The sequence below is a fragment of the Trachemys scripta genome, chromosome 10 (assembly GCF_013100865.1).
Source record: "Trachemys scripta elegans isolate TJP31775 chromosome 10, CAS_Tse_1.0, whole genome shotgun sequence".
In the NCBI taxonomy this organism is placed as follows: domain Eukaryota; kingdom Metazoa; phylum Chordata; order Testudines; family Emydidae; genus Trachemys; species Trachemys scripta.
The window spans coordinates 22,795,214-22,810,177 of record NC_048307.1 but is presented as its reverse complement, the minus strand read 5'-3'; the positions used below and the strand labels follow the sequence as shown (position 1 = coordinate 22,810,177).

Sequence of the window (14,964 nt, the reverse complement as noted above, 5' to 3'; positions counted from 1 at the left end):
AAGGAACCTTTCCCTCCACCTATGCTCTGTTGCCAGGACTGCAGCAATGTGTGCTCCAACAGAGTCCCTGTCATCCGTATTGACAAATAAACCCTGCACTGTAAATCCCTTTGGACCTGTGCTCTGCCGCTGCACACAGTGGTTGGTTTCTGCACCCTTTGTGGTGGCTCCCAATCCTACTTTCCCCCCTGCATACAGCAAAACTGCATTGGTTCCCTGTGGTCAGGGCCCTCCTACTAAACTCCAAATGGAAATCTCATCACTATTGGATGCACTGCTATTTTGGGGAGGTAGGGAGAATTTCATGCTGCAAGTGGTGTTTTTTGGGGTTTTTTTGGGGGGGGGGTATGCAACAGATGACGACGGGCCGGCCATTAACCAGGTTGATCATTAATTGGTCAATGTTTGCCTTGTATCTCAGTTCTTCTCATTGTTACATAAAGGGAAAGAATATATGTGATGGAGACATATGTGCAATAGTTTGACTGCTTAAAAAAACCCCTAGAGACTCATCTTTCATGGCATTAATGATTCCAGAACTGCGGAATTGATTTCAAATAGCTAAAATAGCCTGTAAAAGCTGATTGGAAGCTGAAAACAAAATTATACGTGAAGCAATTTGTGGTAGAGTGAGTGTCCTCTTGGGGTTAAGGCTCTGACCTGGGACTCAGGAGATGTGGGTTCAATGCCCAGCGCTACCGCAGTTACTCGGTGTGACCTTGGCAAGTTATTTTCCATCTGTGCCCCTCATTTCCCCATCTATAACACAGCAATAATGCTGACCTTTCTCCCACACTTTATCAATCTTGTCTAATTAAATTGTGAGCTCTTGGGGTAGAGACTAGTGTTTTGCACTGTGTTTGTACAGCACCTAGCACAATGGGGCCCTGACCTCAACTGGAATACAAAAAATAATATATCTAACTCATCTCATGACATACACATTTTTAAGTGCTACCATTTTTACTGGAGAAAGGAAACACTGACTTTTTAGACAGTATCGGTGGCACACAGCGAATCAACTTGCAAATAATTACACAAACAGTAGTAACAACCACAAAGTCCTGTTGCATAAAAAGACTGCGAAAAAAACAGCATCCTACCTAGTTTCTGTAACACAAGAGTCAGATTGGTCGCCTTAGGGTAGCCAAATGTCAGTAGTACCTCACTGTTATGTACACTTTGGCAGAAAATTTCCATTTGCTGGCCAACGTAACGAGAGTTAACTGTGTACGTGACTGATGTTTCTCCAGCCACAATTTGCACACGTCTCCCTTGAGTGGAATTTAATCTTTGAAGGGATACAACCATCTGATAAAAGATATGTATAAGTACTGAAAACAGACATTCAAAAACAATATCCTGGCCTGTTCCTTTTCAGAGAAGGACAGCAGAAGGAAAAGTTACTTTTATCTATAATTGTTACTAAAATTGACCCATAAATAGCAGAGCTTTAACCCATTCATTCGTTATCGATTAACATTTCTAGTATCAAATAGATCCATTGGAATGAACTGCCATTTAACTTAAGTTTAATCAATTGTAGGAATCAATTTTATGTCACATATTGCTTAAGTTACACCTTATCCCATAAAAAGATGAAAATATAACTAAGATTATACAATAAACCCTTGACGTATGCACACACAAAGTTTAGAGACAGAAGGATTTTTCTCTTAATTCCATGAGGGGACATTTATGGAAATATTTCCCTGTGAAGTACACAATTACCATTAAAATCATGGGTGCTGTGTCTCACTGAGCAATGCAACGGCTCTGAAAATCTATTTCTTCAGGACTTGCATTGCATTTTAAATTCCTGATCATCGTATATGCTATACTATCAATGATCAAAATGGAACAGTCTGGTTCACAAACCAGAAAATTCATCCTTAAGGCTCATATTTTGGCCTTACTTAGATTGTAAACTTTTGGGGGCAGATACCATCTTTACGTTGTGTGTGTGCACAGTGCCTAGCACAGCAGGGTTCTGGTCCATGACTGGAGCTCCTTGGTGCTACTGGATTACAAATAATAAATAATAATTTATCAAATTATTTTAAAATGAAAAATACCTGGATTGATGCTGAGACTCCAAGTTGTGTCAGCCATGGCCAATTGTGCTGGAAATTCCCAGTCAAGTCAGTTCTTGCCTCAGTCTTTTGGATTTGTCCTCCCAGAACCATCAGGCAAGAACCATAGAGTGTTTTGATACTGAAACTCTTGCTATCTTTCAGGTCAATGGTAGCCTGTGCGTGATAATATCAACAATATGAAAAAGGGTGAGTTTACAAAAGTTAGAGCTCTCATTAGTCAGGATTCCTTTTTCAGTTCAGGATGGATCTTTGAGATGAGGTATAAAAGAGACATCCCAGGAGCTTGTGGGTCATTAAGGATCACATGACACTTTTAGAAAGGGAAAGTTAACTTTGGTGTTTAGCATGAAATTCCAATTTGGGTAATTACATTCTGGTTACCTCAGTGCTCCCAGCCTCCATCATGTCCAGACTGGTTGTTTCTTCTCCCCTTGTTTTTCTGTTCAGTATTGTTAAACACATGGTGCCCTGTTCCTCTGTTTGCTCTCAGGTGCAATTCAAGTAGTATTGACATTGATTTATAAAGCCCTAGCAGGTTTGGGCCCTGATACTTGAGAGTTTGCCTCTCTCCTTGTGCATCAACACAACAGGGGAGTTCAGCTCACACATCCTCATTCTTAGTCACTGATTGCCCAGGTGCTGGCATAGTGGTGGGCTCTTGGTTCTGGAATTGATTTTCTCCCTGACAGAGCCCAAATCTTGGGGTGTAAGGCAAAGCCAGTCTTGCTTGAGGTGGCCCCTTCACTTCCCTTGTTCCTTTCAGCTTAATTAATAGAATCAGCATTGAAACCGTGCATTGATGTTTATCCAAACATTTCTGTATTGCTTTGCAAATGTCTGTGCATGTGCCCAGAGACCTACTGTATGAAAGAAACTTTAAAAAATAAATAAGGAAATAAATTTCTCCTGCATTTTCAATTCCATCAGCTGTTCTCTCTTCCCATCCTAAAATGCTGCGTTGCTACATGCTGTTAAACAAGTTGTGTTTCAACCCAGAGTTGGCCTTAATTTGGAGATGGATCCTTCTGTATAATGGGTGATGCGCTTTGAGAGGAAAGGCATTATGTACATGTCATATTACTAAATAGAAGCATATTACCATAGTGAGGCCAGGACAGCTAATTGCAATTATTGCTCATTAATTAGTACATTATGAATTTTTTAAAAGCATAAGGTGTGATGTTTACAAACAGAAAAATAAATTATATTTTCTAGAGACATAGTGTATTATAAATGAACAGCATACCTTTCATTTGTCTGTCTAGGTTAAAAAGCCAGTAGTACCAGACAAACTTTTACTGGGTGTCTGCGATGATCGAGCTACTATTGGGAGGAAGCATTAAACTGTTTTCAGCTTCTGCTTCCTACCCCATAAACATGGCGTGTGGTTCTCTCCATTTACTTCCCAACCCTCTGAGGGAACCTGGTGTTCTGCAAATAAATGTCACGCTTCAAAGCCACGTTTCCCAAGTATTTATGTGGCACGCTCTCCTCCCGTCAGGCCGCTTTACTGCAGAAGAGTAGTTGGAGATATTTCAAAAGCCGCACATTTTTTTCATCTTTCTCCAATTTAACCCAGACATTTATTCGTAAGCTTTTACCCTAACGTCTTCCATGCAGCTATGGTGTTAATCGGCAGCTGGTGCCATTTCATGGGTCTCTATCTCACGAAGGTTCTCAAGTTTTTTAATTCATTAGTTCATTTCAGCTACATATTGTTGAAACGGAAGAACCCAAAACCATATGAATAAAACCCTGTCCAGTTCTATATATTGCATTGCTGAAGTGGCTCATGGCATGTTGATACCCTGGGGACTGTGCTCACACCTCGCCAGTGTGCTGCATGGGGTGGTACATGATGCCTTGGATTAGATTGTCCTGCTGCACCATTATCTCAGGTGGTGTGTGTGCACAGGAGCAGCAGCAGGTGCGGGGCATGTGAGGGAGGAAACCTAAATGCTGACAGTTTTAAAAGAGGAAGCAGGGCAGGCTGCTTCAGTTTTTCACAGAAAGGGAGAAAATAAAGACAAGTGCAAAGTGCTTCACTTAGGAAGGAAACATCAGATGCACAACTTCCAAATGAGGAATAACTGAGTAGGTGGTAGTACTGCTGAAAAGGGATCTGGGGGTTGTAGTGGATCACAAATTAAATATGAGTCAACAATCTGATGAAGTGGCAAAAAAGTCAAACATCATTCTGGGGTGTATGGACAGGACTGTTGTATGTAAGACACAGGAGGAAATTGTCCTCTTCTACTCAGCATTGGTGAGGCCTCAGCTGGAGTACTGTGTCCAGTTCTGGGCACCACACTTTAGGAAAGATGTGAACAAATTGGGGAGAGTCCATAGGAGAGCAACGAAAATGATAAACGTTTTAAAAAACCTGACCTATGAGAAAAGGTTAGAAAACCTGGGTATGTTTAGTCTTCAGAAGACAAGATTTAGGAAAGATCAAATAACAGTCTTCCAATATGTTAAGGGCTGTTATAAAGAGGACTGTGATCAATTGTTCTCCATGTCCACTGAAGGCTGGGCAAGAAGTAATGGGCTTAATGTGCAGGACATTTAGGTTAGCTATTGGGAAAATCTTCCTACTATAAGGGTAGTTAAGCTTTGGACTAGGCCTCCAAGGGAGGTTGTTAAGAACAGGTTGGACAAACACTTGTCACGGATGGTCTAGGTTTACTTGGTCCTGCCTCAGAGCAAGGGGCTGGACTATACAACCTCCCGAGGTCCCTGCTAGCTCCATATTTCTGTGATTCTATAAAAAGGAAAGTGGAGGCTGTCAAGTGTTTTTCTTGACACCAGAAGAATCTCTCAATTTTTTGAAGGTAAGTATTACGCGCATTCACTTTCCTTCTGTTTAGTAATACATGTTTGACTCGTTCCAAGCAGGCTAATTCGCCATGATGGAACTATGCAGGAGCCATGCTTGTAGGTGAATCTCTGGATTCAGGTCAAGAGTGTGACCGTTGTCCAGAAACAGTTGGTCCAAGCAGCAAGGGAAAGCTTGAGGGGCGCATATTGCCATGCATAGCAGGTAAGGGTACCATGCCTGTTTGGGTCACGTCAGGACTATCAGGATGACTTTGGCCTTGTCTATACATATCTTGTGTATCACACGTGAAATTAGGGGAATCGGGGGGAATGTGTACATGAGTTGTGCATCCCATGTGATGAGGAAGGTGTCCCCCAGTGATCATGGTCTCATTCCCGCTCTCGAGCAGAACATTGTGCATTTGTGGTTTGTTGGGGATGCAAACAAGTCAATGAGGGGAGTGCTCCACTGGTGAAATATGGATTGCAGGACTTCCCTGTTCATTTCCCATTCATGGTCCAGAGAAAAGTACCTGCTCAGCATGTCCGCCGTCAAATTCTGACAGCTGGAAAGGTAGGAGGCCGAAATGTTTATGTTGTGGTGTATGCACCAGTTCCACAGTTTCATGGCTTCGGTGCATAGTGAGTGTGATTGAACACCCCCTTGACGATTGATGCAAAACGTACAGGCAATGTTGTTGATCATTATGCAGACTGATTCGTTCCTTATGTGTGGTAGAAAATGTCTGCAGGCATTGCGTACCGCACATAACTCTAGTAAATTGATGTGCAAATGAGACTCCACAGGAGACCATTTGCCTTGAGCCATGTGTTGATGCATGTGGGCTCCCTAACTATCAGCAAGGCGTCCGTCATGATTACTACTGATGGAGGTTCCTGTTGGACCAGGATGCACAGGCATACGTTTTCTGGTCTTGTCCACCAGTGTAGCGAGTCCAAGACACAGGGTGGTACTGTAAGTTGTTTGTATAGGTTGTGCTTGCTGCGTGTGTATACCGAGCTCAACCAGCGCTGTAGGCAGCGCATATGTAGTCTTGCATGTCGTACCACAAACGTTGTGACTGCCATGTGTCCTAACAGTTGTAGGACAGTACGAGCCGGTATTTGGAGACTTACTCTGACCTCCGAGATGAGGTTTGTCAGCGTTATGAATCTGTTCAGAGGTAGGGATGCCTTGGCCTCTATGGCATTTAGATGTGCCCAGATCAACAGTTGTTGAACAGGGATTAGAGTAGTTTTTCATTCATTTATCTGTAGCCCTAGATCCCTGAATAGTTTGATCATCATCTGGACTGTGTCCAGTGCTTCTTGTTGAGTTGGACCTTTGAGAAGGCAATCGTCCAAGTATGGGAAGAACATTATCCCTTGTTTGCGTAGATGTGCTCCTACTGCTGCTAGAGTTTTGGAGAAGACACTTGGCGCAGTGGACAGGCTGAATGGTAATACTCTGTACTGGAAATGGTCGTGTCCTACTGTGAATGGCAGGAATTTCCTGTGAGCAGGGTGTTTGGTAGTATGGAAATAAGCATCTTGGAGGTTGAGGGCAGAAAACCAGTCAACCTTTTGCAGCGCTGGAATGATCATGCCCAGTGTGAACACCTTGAACTTGTTGAGTGCAAATGAACTTGTTGAGCTTCCTGAGGTCCAAGATAGGTCTCCACCCCCCCCCCCCCCCATTCTTCTTCTGGGTCAGAAAGTAGTAGGAGTAGTACCGCTTCCCCTTGTATTACAAAGTACCCGTTCTATGGCCCCTAGTTGTAGAAGATGATTGATATCTTATCGTAACAGGTGCTTGTGAGAAGGGTCCCTGAAGAGAGACAGGGAAGGGGGTACGGTAGGTGGTTGGGAGGTAAAAGGGATCGTACTATCTCCAACACCCATTGGTCTGCGCTTATTGATGCCCAGATATGGTAAAATGAGTGAAAGCAATGACCAAAACATGGGGATGGATAGGGTAAGCACTGCCTGGTGAGAGAGGTCTCTCAAATCCAGGACCAAAACTTCTAAATTGTGGCTTGGGCAGAGATTGAGATTGAGGTGCTCTCCGTCGCTGCAACCGTTGGTGTTGTCATTGGTTCTCGTATTGCCGCTTTTGTTGTCGGATAGAAAGGGAATCTCTGGTTCTCTGATAAGGTTGGTATCGTCTTCTCTTCACAGGTGGAATATAGATTCCCCAGAGTGTGAAGGATGGCTCAAGAATCCTTGTCTGTCTTGGTCAAGAACAACTTCTCTCGGTCAAAGGGCAGGTCTTCGAGCTTGGTTTGGAGTTCTTTGGGAATGCCCCAGGATTGCAGCCAGGTTGCCTGGTGCATCACTACAGTCATGGCCATGATTATGGCTGTCATGTCAATTAGGTTCAAGGACTCTTGGAGGACTGTGCAAGTGACAGTCCTCGTTTAGAATGGCCTTGCATTGTGCTTGTTGCTCTTCTGGAAACTCCTCAGTGAAAGAGCTCAATTTCCCATAGTTATAATTATATTTTGCTAACAGAGCAGAATAATTGGTGACTCTGAATTGTAATGTCGCTGAGGAGTAAACTTTTTATCCAAAGAAGTTGAGCTTCTTGTGTTCCTTATCTTGTGGGGCTGATCAAAACTGTTGTTGTTTGCCTGGTTGATTAGCGACGTCAAACATGAAGGAGTTGGGAGGCAGGTGGGAGAAGAGGAAGTTCACCCCTTTGGTGGGGTCTTAATACTAGTTCCTATCTGCCCTTTTGCATATCGGCAGAATCGAAGCCGGGGTCTGCCAAATTGTCTCTGCCGGTTCCAGAATCGCATAATTGATGGGCAGAGTGATCTTGGAAGTAGAGGAAAGTTGTAGAATTTGTACGAGTTTGTGCTGGTTTGTCTGAACTTCCTCCAATGGGTTATCCTGGCTTTGGGTGATCCACCTAAACAATTCCTGGAACTGTTTGAAGTCATCTGCCGAGGTCAGCGGTGGTGGCATGATTGCTTCGTCCAAGGAGGAGGAGGAATTGTGAGCAGGAGATGTAACTTCCTGATCTGTGCCTGTTTCAGTGTCATCCCCAATGTCCTGAGCCTCCTTTGGCTGCGGGGTGGAGGACGCGGGATTAGACCTCAGCTCACCTCTATGAGCCGTGGGTGACCTGGAGTGGGGGCCCCGGTAAGCTCATCAGGGTTCCTAATATGCCCATTGCATTGGAAAGGCCATCGGTGGGTACATCCACAGCACTCCGTACGACGGTTGAGCCATCTGGATGTAATGGTACTTGGGCCCCATATGGCTCTAGGATGGTCTTCGTTCGGTCGTTGATGATGAGTGGTGTGGTGAAAAGGTACCTGTCCCCTGCACATGATCATAGAATCATAGAATATCAGGGTTGGAAGGGACCTCAGGAGGTCATCTGGTCCAACCCCCTGCTCAAAGCAGGACCAATCCCAAACTAAATCATCCCACACAGGGCTTTGTCAAGCCTGACTTTAAAAACCTTTAAGGAAGAAGATTCCACCACCTCATAGGTAACCCATTCCAGTGCTTCACCACCCTCCTAGTCAAAAAGTTTTTCCTAATATCCAACCTAAACCTCCCCCACTGCAACTTGAGACCATTACTCCTTGTCTTGTCATCTGCTACCACTAAGAACAGTCTAGATTCATCCTCTTTGGAACCTGCTTTCAGGTAGTTGAAAGCAGCTATCAAATCCCCCCTCATTCTTCTCTTCTGCAGACTAAATAATCCCAGTTCCCTCAGCCTCTCCTCATAACTCATGTGCTCCAGCCCCCTAATCATTTTTGTTGCCGTCCGCTGGACTCTTTCCAATTTTTCCACATCCTTCTTGTAGTGTGGGGCCCAAAACTGGACACCGTACTCCAGACGTGGCCTCACCAATGCCGACTAGAGGGGAATGATCACGTCTCTCGATCTGCTGGCAATGCTCCTACTTATACAGCCCAAAATACTGTTAGCTTTCTTGGCAACAAAGGCACACTGTTGACTTATATCCAGCTTCTCGTCCACTGTAACCCCTAGGTCCTTTTCTGCAGAACTGCTGCCTAGCCACTCGGTCCGTAGTCTGTAGCAGTGCATGGGATTCTTCTGTCCTACGTGCAGGACTCTGCACTTGTACTTGTTGAACCTCAGCAAATTTCTTTTGGCCCAATTCTATAATTTGTCTAAGTCCCTCTGTATCCTCCAGTGTATCTACCACTCCTCCCAGTTTAGTGTCATCTGCAAACTTGCTGATGGTGCAATCCATGCCATTCTTCAGATCATTAATGAAGATATTGAACAAAACCGGCCCCAGGACCGACCCTTGGGGTACTCCGCTTGATACCAGCTGCCAACTAGACATGGAGCCATTGATCACTACCCGTTGAGCCTGATGATCTAGCCACCTTTCTATCCACCTTATAGTCCATTCATCCAGCCCATACTTCTTTAACTTGCTGGCAAGAATACTGTGGGAGACCTTATGAAAAGCATTGCTAAAGACAAGGAATAACACGTCCACTGCTTTCCCCTCATCCACAGAGCCAGTTATCTCATCAGAGAAGGCAATTAGGTTAGTCAGGCATGACTTGCCCTTGGTGAATCCATGCTGACTGTTCCTGATCACTTTCCTCTCCTCTAAGTGTTTAAAAATTGATTCCTTGAGGACCTGCTCCATGATTTTTCCATGGATTGAGGTGAGGTTGACTGGCCTGTAGTTCCTCGGATCCTCCTCCTTCACTTTTTAAAAGATGGGCACTACATTAGCCTTTTTCCAGTCATCCGGGACCTCCCCCAATCGCCATGCGTTTTCAAAGATAATGGCCAATGGCTCTGCAATCACATCTGCCAACTCCTTTAGCACCCTCGGATGCAGCGCATCCGACCCCATGAACTTGTGCTTGTCCAGCTTTTCTACATAGTCCTGAACCACTTCTTTCTCCACAGAGGGCTGGTCACCTCCTCCCCATATTGTGCTGCCCAGTGCAGTAGTCTGGGAGCTGACCTTGTTCGTGAAGATAGAGGCAAAAAAATCATTGAGTACATTAGCTTTTTCTACATCCTCAGTCACTAGGTTGCCTCCCCCATTCAGTAAGGGGCCCACATTTTCCCTGACCACCTTCTTGTTGCTAACATACCTGAAGAAACCCTTCTTATTACCCTTAACATCCCTTGCTAGCTGCAACTCCAAGTGTGATTTGACCTTCCTGATTTCACTCCTGCATGCCTTAGCAATATTTTTTATACTCCTCCCTGGTCATTTGTCCAATCTTCCACTTTTTGTAAGCCTCTTTTTTGTGTTTAAGATCAGCACGGATTTCACTGTTAAGCCAAGCTGGTCGTCTGCCATATTTCCTGTTCTTTCTACACATCAGGATTGTTTGTTCCTGCAGCCTCAATAAGGATTCTTTAAAATACAGCCTTCCCCCTCATGTTATTCTCCCAGAGGATCCTGCCCATCAGTTCCCTGAGGGCATCAAAGTCTGCTTTTCTGAAGTCCAGGGTCCATATTCTGCTGCTCTCCTTTCTTCCTTGTGTCAGAATCCTAAACTCAACCATCTCATGGTCACTGCCTCCCAGATTCCCATCCACTTTTGCTTCCCCTACTAATTCTTCCCTGTTTGTGAGCAGGTCAAGAAGAGCTCTGCCCCTAGTTGTTCCTTCAGCACTTGCACCAGGAAATTGGATGATCATCATACTCTTCACTAGACAAATGTAAAGCTACCTGAGAAGTCTGGGGATCCCCGCTATAATTTTCAGGGAACCCTCGGTACTGAGCAAAGGGGACTGTGGTGCTGAAGAGATAGCCAAGGCTCTCTGTTGCAGCAGATTCTGTGGCATTTCAGGTGGCGGTACCATCGGTGCCAATGGGGGTGCTCTCGTCGGTGACTACATCGGTGCCATCAGGTATTGTGGCAATTTAATCGTGTGGCTGGTCCTGATTTGGCTTTCTCTACTGGTGCCAACTGCGATGTTGGTGCCAGAGGAGGAGGCATGTTGCCGGAGGAGACACTTTGTACCAAGTCCCTCACTGGGGAGGAGGCATGTCTTCATCTGTGCCTCCATGCCGTGGAGGAGGCATGTCTTCATCTGTGCCTCAACTCCATCTCCTTCGCTTGGGTCTTGGCTGTGCCAGAGGTACCTGGAGCATCATAGGTGCTCACTCAAGCATGTGTCGGCATCGAGGGTATTAACCTGGCAGGAGACCGCCATTGTTTCTGTGGTGCTCTCTGCGGAGAGGTCTGTGCCCTCTTCCTTGGTCTTTTAGAGGAAGGCATGTCTCCTGTCCCTGAGCGGGGTGTGCCCGGAGAAGTGGTCCGCGGGTCCATCTCAGGTTGGAGAGATTTCTTCCTCAAGGTCATTTTGAGGCGGAGATCCCAGTCGCGCCAGGCTCTCGCCTTCAGGTCACTACAGTGGACACATTTTTGTGGTATACGCACCTCCCCGAGACATCTTACACATAATGAGTGCCCGTCAGAAATGGGCATTGCTTCACGGCAGGAGCTGCATCACTTAAAGCCTGGGGAGCCAGGCATCTCTGACGGTTAACTGATGGTGCGGGGAAACTACGGGGAGGGTAAATTCGGGAGAAGTAAAGTAAAAAAAATTTTAAACAACACTAACACTAACTATAACTTTCTAACTCATTAACTAACTATTTAAACTACTATTTCTAAAGGTTTGGGAAGAGTGGTGAACACTGCCCCAGAGCTCTGTCTTCAGCCAAGGATGGTTGAGAAGGAACTGGAGGGGTCAGGTCATGTGCATGCTAGACGCGGCACCAGCAGCACCACAAGATATCTACCATGCACGCACGACACTGCTACCGTAAATCTCCGATTGATGGTGCCGGGTCGCACTGACACCTGAAGTGGAGCACCTACAGGGACAGCACTCAAAGAAGCAGCAACAGATTTATAATCTGCCCATTATGGCATGACATGCAAAACCCAAGTGTTCGGCCATGTTTCACACAGTCAACTGGCTTGTGTCACACCCTGGCAGGTTTGAAGATTGCAAAGTATATTTGTATACAGACTACAAATGTCCTAGTACATTAAATGTCACAACCGGTACAACATATAACAGTTAAAACTTTGTGATCAGTGCTGGGACTACGACATGTGTGCTCATGAGTTAGTGTCCGAGTGTGGGAAATATCAAAAGGCTCAAAATTAGGTTTTGGAGGACAGGAGCAATAGCTGTTCTCTAGGACAGATGGATTAAAGGCAGAGAAGGTTCTCAAGAGCAGCACGGCAGCTGTCTGGGGCAGAAACTAAGGAAGGAACAGTAGCCTGGGAGTGATTATGGAAACAGAAAGGGAAGATGAGTTGGCGGGATGGAGGGAAAGAGATCAGCTCAGATGCTTTAATATGCAGGCAGGAAAAAGCCAAGAAGTTACCAAACGTAAGATTAAGCAGCTAAAATATTGGGAACAATCTATGCTACCTGCAGCTACTGGGGCCTATTTGTTTGTGGTACCAAATTGCTACTCATGCTAATTTAATGTAGTCGAACTGAGACGTTAAATAAAGCAGTATTGTACAGCTGCTCTGAAATTTCCAGTGTTGTTGTTTCCTCCAGAAGGGATAATACAGTAATAAAAACATAAGAAGGAGAGAACAAGAGCAGTACATCAAAATGGAGAAGCATTCCATCATGTTCTATCAATAATGAGTCCTATTTTTTTTCATATGTCGTAGGTGCTGCGCACAGTAACATCTACATTCCTCCTTTCTTTGCCATTACAGTTCTGTTGTGTTCCTTTTGCTTCCCTCATAGCCTGGTTATTGTCTGGATGTGTGCCACTTTGTTACCATACAAACCAAAGGACAACATACCTGCAACTCAATCCTGTCTTCTATTCTCAGTGCCTTTAGTGCCTCAATGTTATGTGTGAGCTTGTAGTTAATAGACACATGGTCCAGCTTCCGAATAAAGCTCAATTCTTCTGTAATCTGTTTTGTCAGCACAAAATATGTTATCACTTGTATGCAGTGCATCTCCAGTATAGACTGCATAGTGACCAATCATAACTATCATTTCTACTGCATTAGGGAAAACATTTCATAATGGAGATCATAACACTTGTTTATGTTATAAATAGAATGTGGGGTTTGTCATATTTATTGTTTTTCTAAAAACTGGAGGGAATGTAATAGTGATGGCACAAAGAAAAGACTCTTAGAAAATGAACAGTTTTGCTACACCTTTGGAGATGGGCATCCTGGATCATTCTTGCCATCAAATGCATTGTTATAAGAGAAAGTGCAGTTTGAAAGATTGAAAAAAATGTATTGGGGACTGGGCGACCCAGGAGGTTAGGGCCCAATCCAGCACTCATTGAAGTCTATGAGAATCTTTCCATAAATGTAAAGGACATTGGTTTGGGGGCCCTACGCCCGATTTAAAGCCCATTAGAGTCAATGGAAAAACTCCCATTGACTTAATGGGCTTTAGATCAGGCTCTTAATTAGTTAGACTTTCCATTTAAGAATATGGATAAATATCCAAGGTGAGTCACAGTGGTCTTGTGAATGGTCTCATGCTATTCCTGAGTGGGCATGTGACTGTGGTGCAATGACTTTCAAGCCTTCTTTAAGCGTAGCTTGTAAGGCCATGAAAGTATATCTTTTAATGCATCATCCATAGTTCTAACAAGCCTCCCTTTGTCACCTATTCAAAATGAAAAAAAATAATGGTCACCAAATCAGTTCGATGTTTCTAACCTTTACTCTGAACAATAGGTATGAGGAGACACTTACTTGTTTGCCGTCCACACTAAACTGAATTAATCTTTTATAGAGGTCACCATTTTTTTCTGAAGTCACATCCACTAATGTTCTTGCAGGAATGCCAAGGTCAATGGCTCCTTGAATATTATGAGTTATCAGGGCATCCAGCTCTTGTTTGTCCTGTTAGCAATTTAACACACACACAGGTTTAAAATATGATATTCTTCTCAGTGTGTGTAAAAGAGCCCAGCCCTTGTCGTTTATACACAGCTCAAAGGACAACCCAGTGAGTCTAGGTCTTCTCACACTGGTGTAAATTAGAAATAATTGTATTGAAGTTAATAGCGTTACACTATTTGTACTCTTCTATCTAGCAATATCTGAGCACAAGAAAAGCTATAACCACCATAATTTTATTGTGTCATTGAAGAAAGAAATAGAAGATGATTGAACTAGCCACTGCCCTTTCAAGTTGCACTGTAAAACAGAGTTCACTTTATTAATCAGAAACCTTTTATTTCTTCTATTATGTGCACTGCTATAGACTTTTAGGACTATTAAATGGTATTATAGTAGGAGGAGATATATTGCATCTAGTCTGATGTTAGCTTCTGTATCATTGTATTGTGCATGGTATTTACTGTCCAAATATAATAAAAGCCATAATAGTACAATATAAAAAACAAACAAATCTTCAAGGAACATAAACAAGTAATTATGAAACTTGAGGTGAGCTGTATTATATTATTCGTAGCATTTGACTTACTGTACATTATAGCAGCCAACTGTTCAATTACCTAAATCACATGCTGGACTTTAATGTTGCCTCAAACTATATATTTGTCCATTACTTAACAAGTGTTAAAAGACAAAATTGCAGTTTCCCTACCTGTTTTTCCTAGTAATAAAATAGCAGTTTGCAAGTATGAGTCACACTTCTCCTCACACTCATTTCAATAATCAGCATGATACTTACGTTAGTGGCTTTTAGTATAAGAAGGCCCTGTAATGTACTTTCATCGACAATTATTAATATTTGTGAATCTAGGTTCATTCTATCTATCAGGATGTAGCCTGAGCCATCAATTTTTATTGGTGTTCCAAGCTCCTGCAATAAATAAAATAAACAATCCGCTTGAAAATGACTTGCTGTACCATCTTTTATATTTATGTAACTTTTCCCCCCTTAATAAGTGGACCGTGTGGCATCTGGCTGGAAGACTAGTAAATCAGACAGTATGATTGTATAGTGCATGGTAAATATCAGAAACCTTTTATAAACAGTAAAGAGAGTGTATACATTGCTTCTTCCTCCTGCCTATTTTAAAATGTTTGCTTATATTTTA

The 14,964-nt window shown here is 43.6% G+C and overlaps 1 protein-coding gene across 1 annotated transcript in view; it reads right to left on the bottom strand.

Moving 5' to 3' along the window:
• Window positions 1–14,964, bottom strand: part of LOC117884128 — a 189,630-nt gene that overhangs the window by 46,622 nt on the left and 128,044 nt on the right. The window contains exons 46-50 of the mRNA XM_034784275.1: window positions 14,595–14,726; window positions 13,649–13,798; window positions 12,725–12,841; window positions 2,076–2,249; window positions 1,104–1,311 (exon numbers count right to left, since the gene is read on the bottom strand). Of these exons, the coding sequence (XP_034640166.1) occupies window positions 1,104–1,311; window positions 2,076–2,249; window positions 12,725–12,841; window positions 13,649–13,798; window positions 14,595–14,726 (781 nt within the window). The remainder of the gene's footprint in view (window positions 1–1,103; window positions 1,312–2,075; window positions 2,250–12,724; window positions 12,842–13,648; window positions 13,799–14,594; window positions 14,727–14,964) is intronic.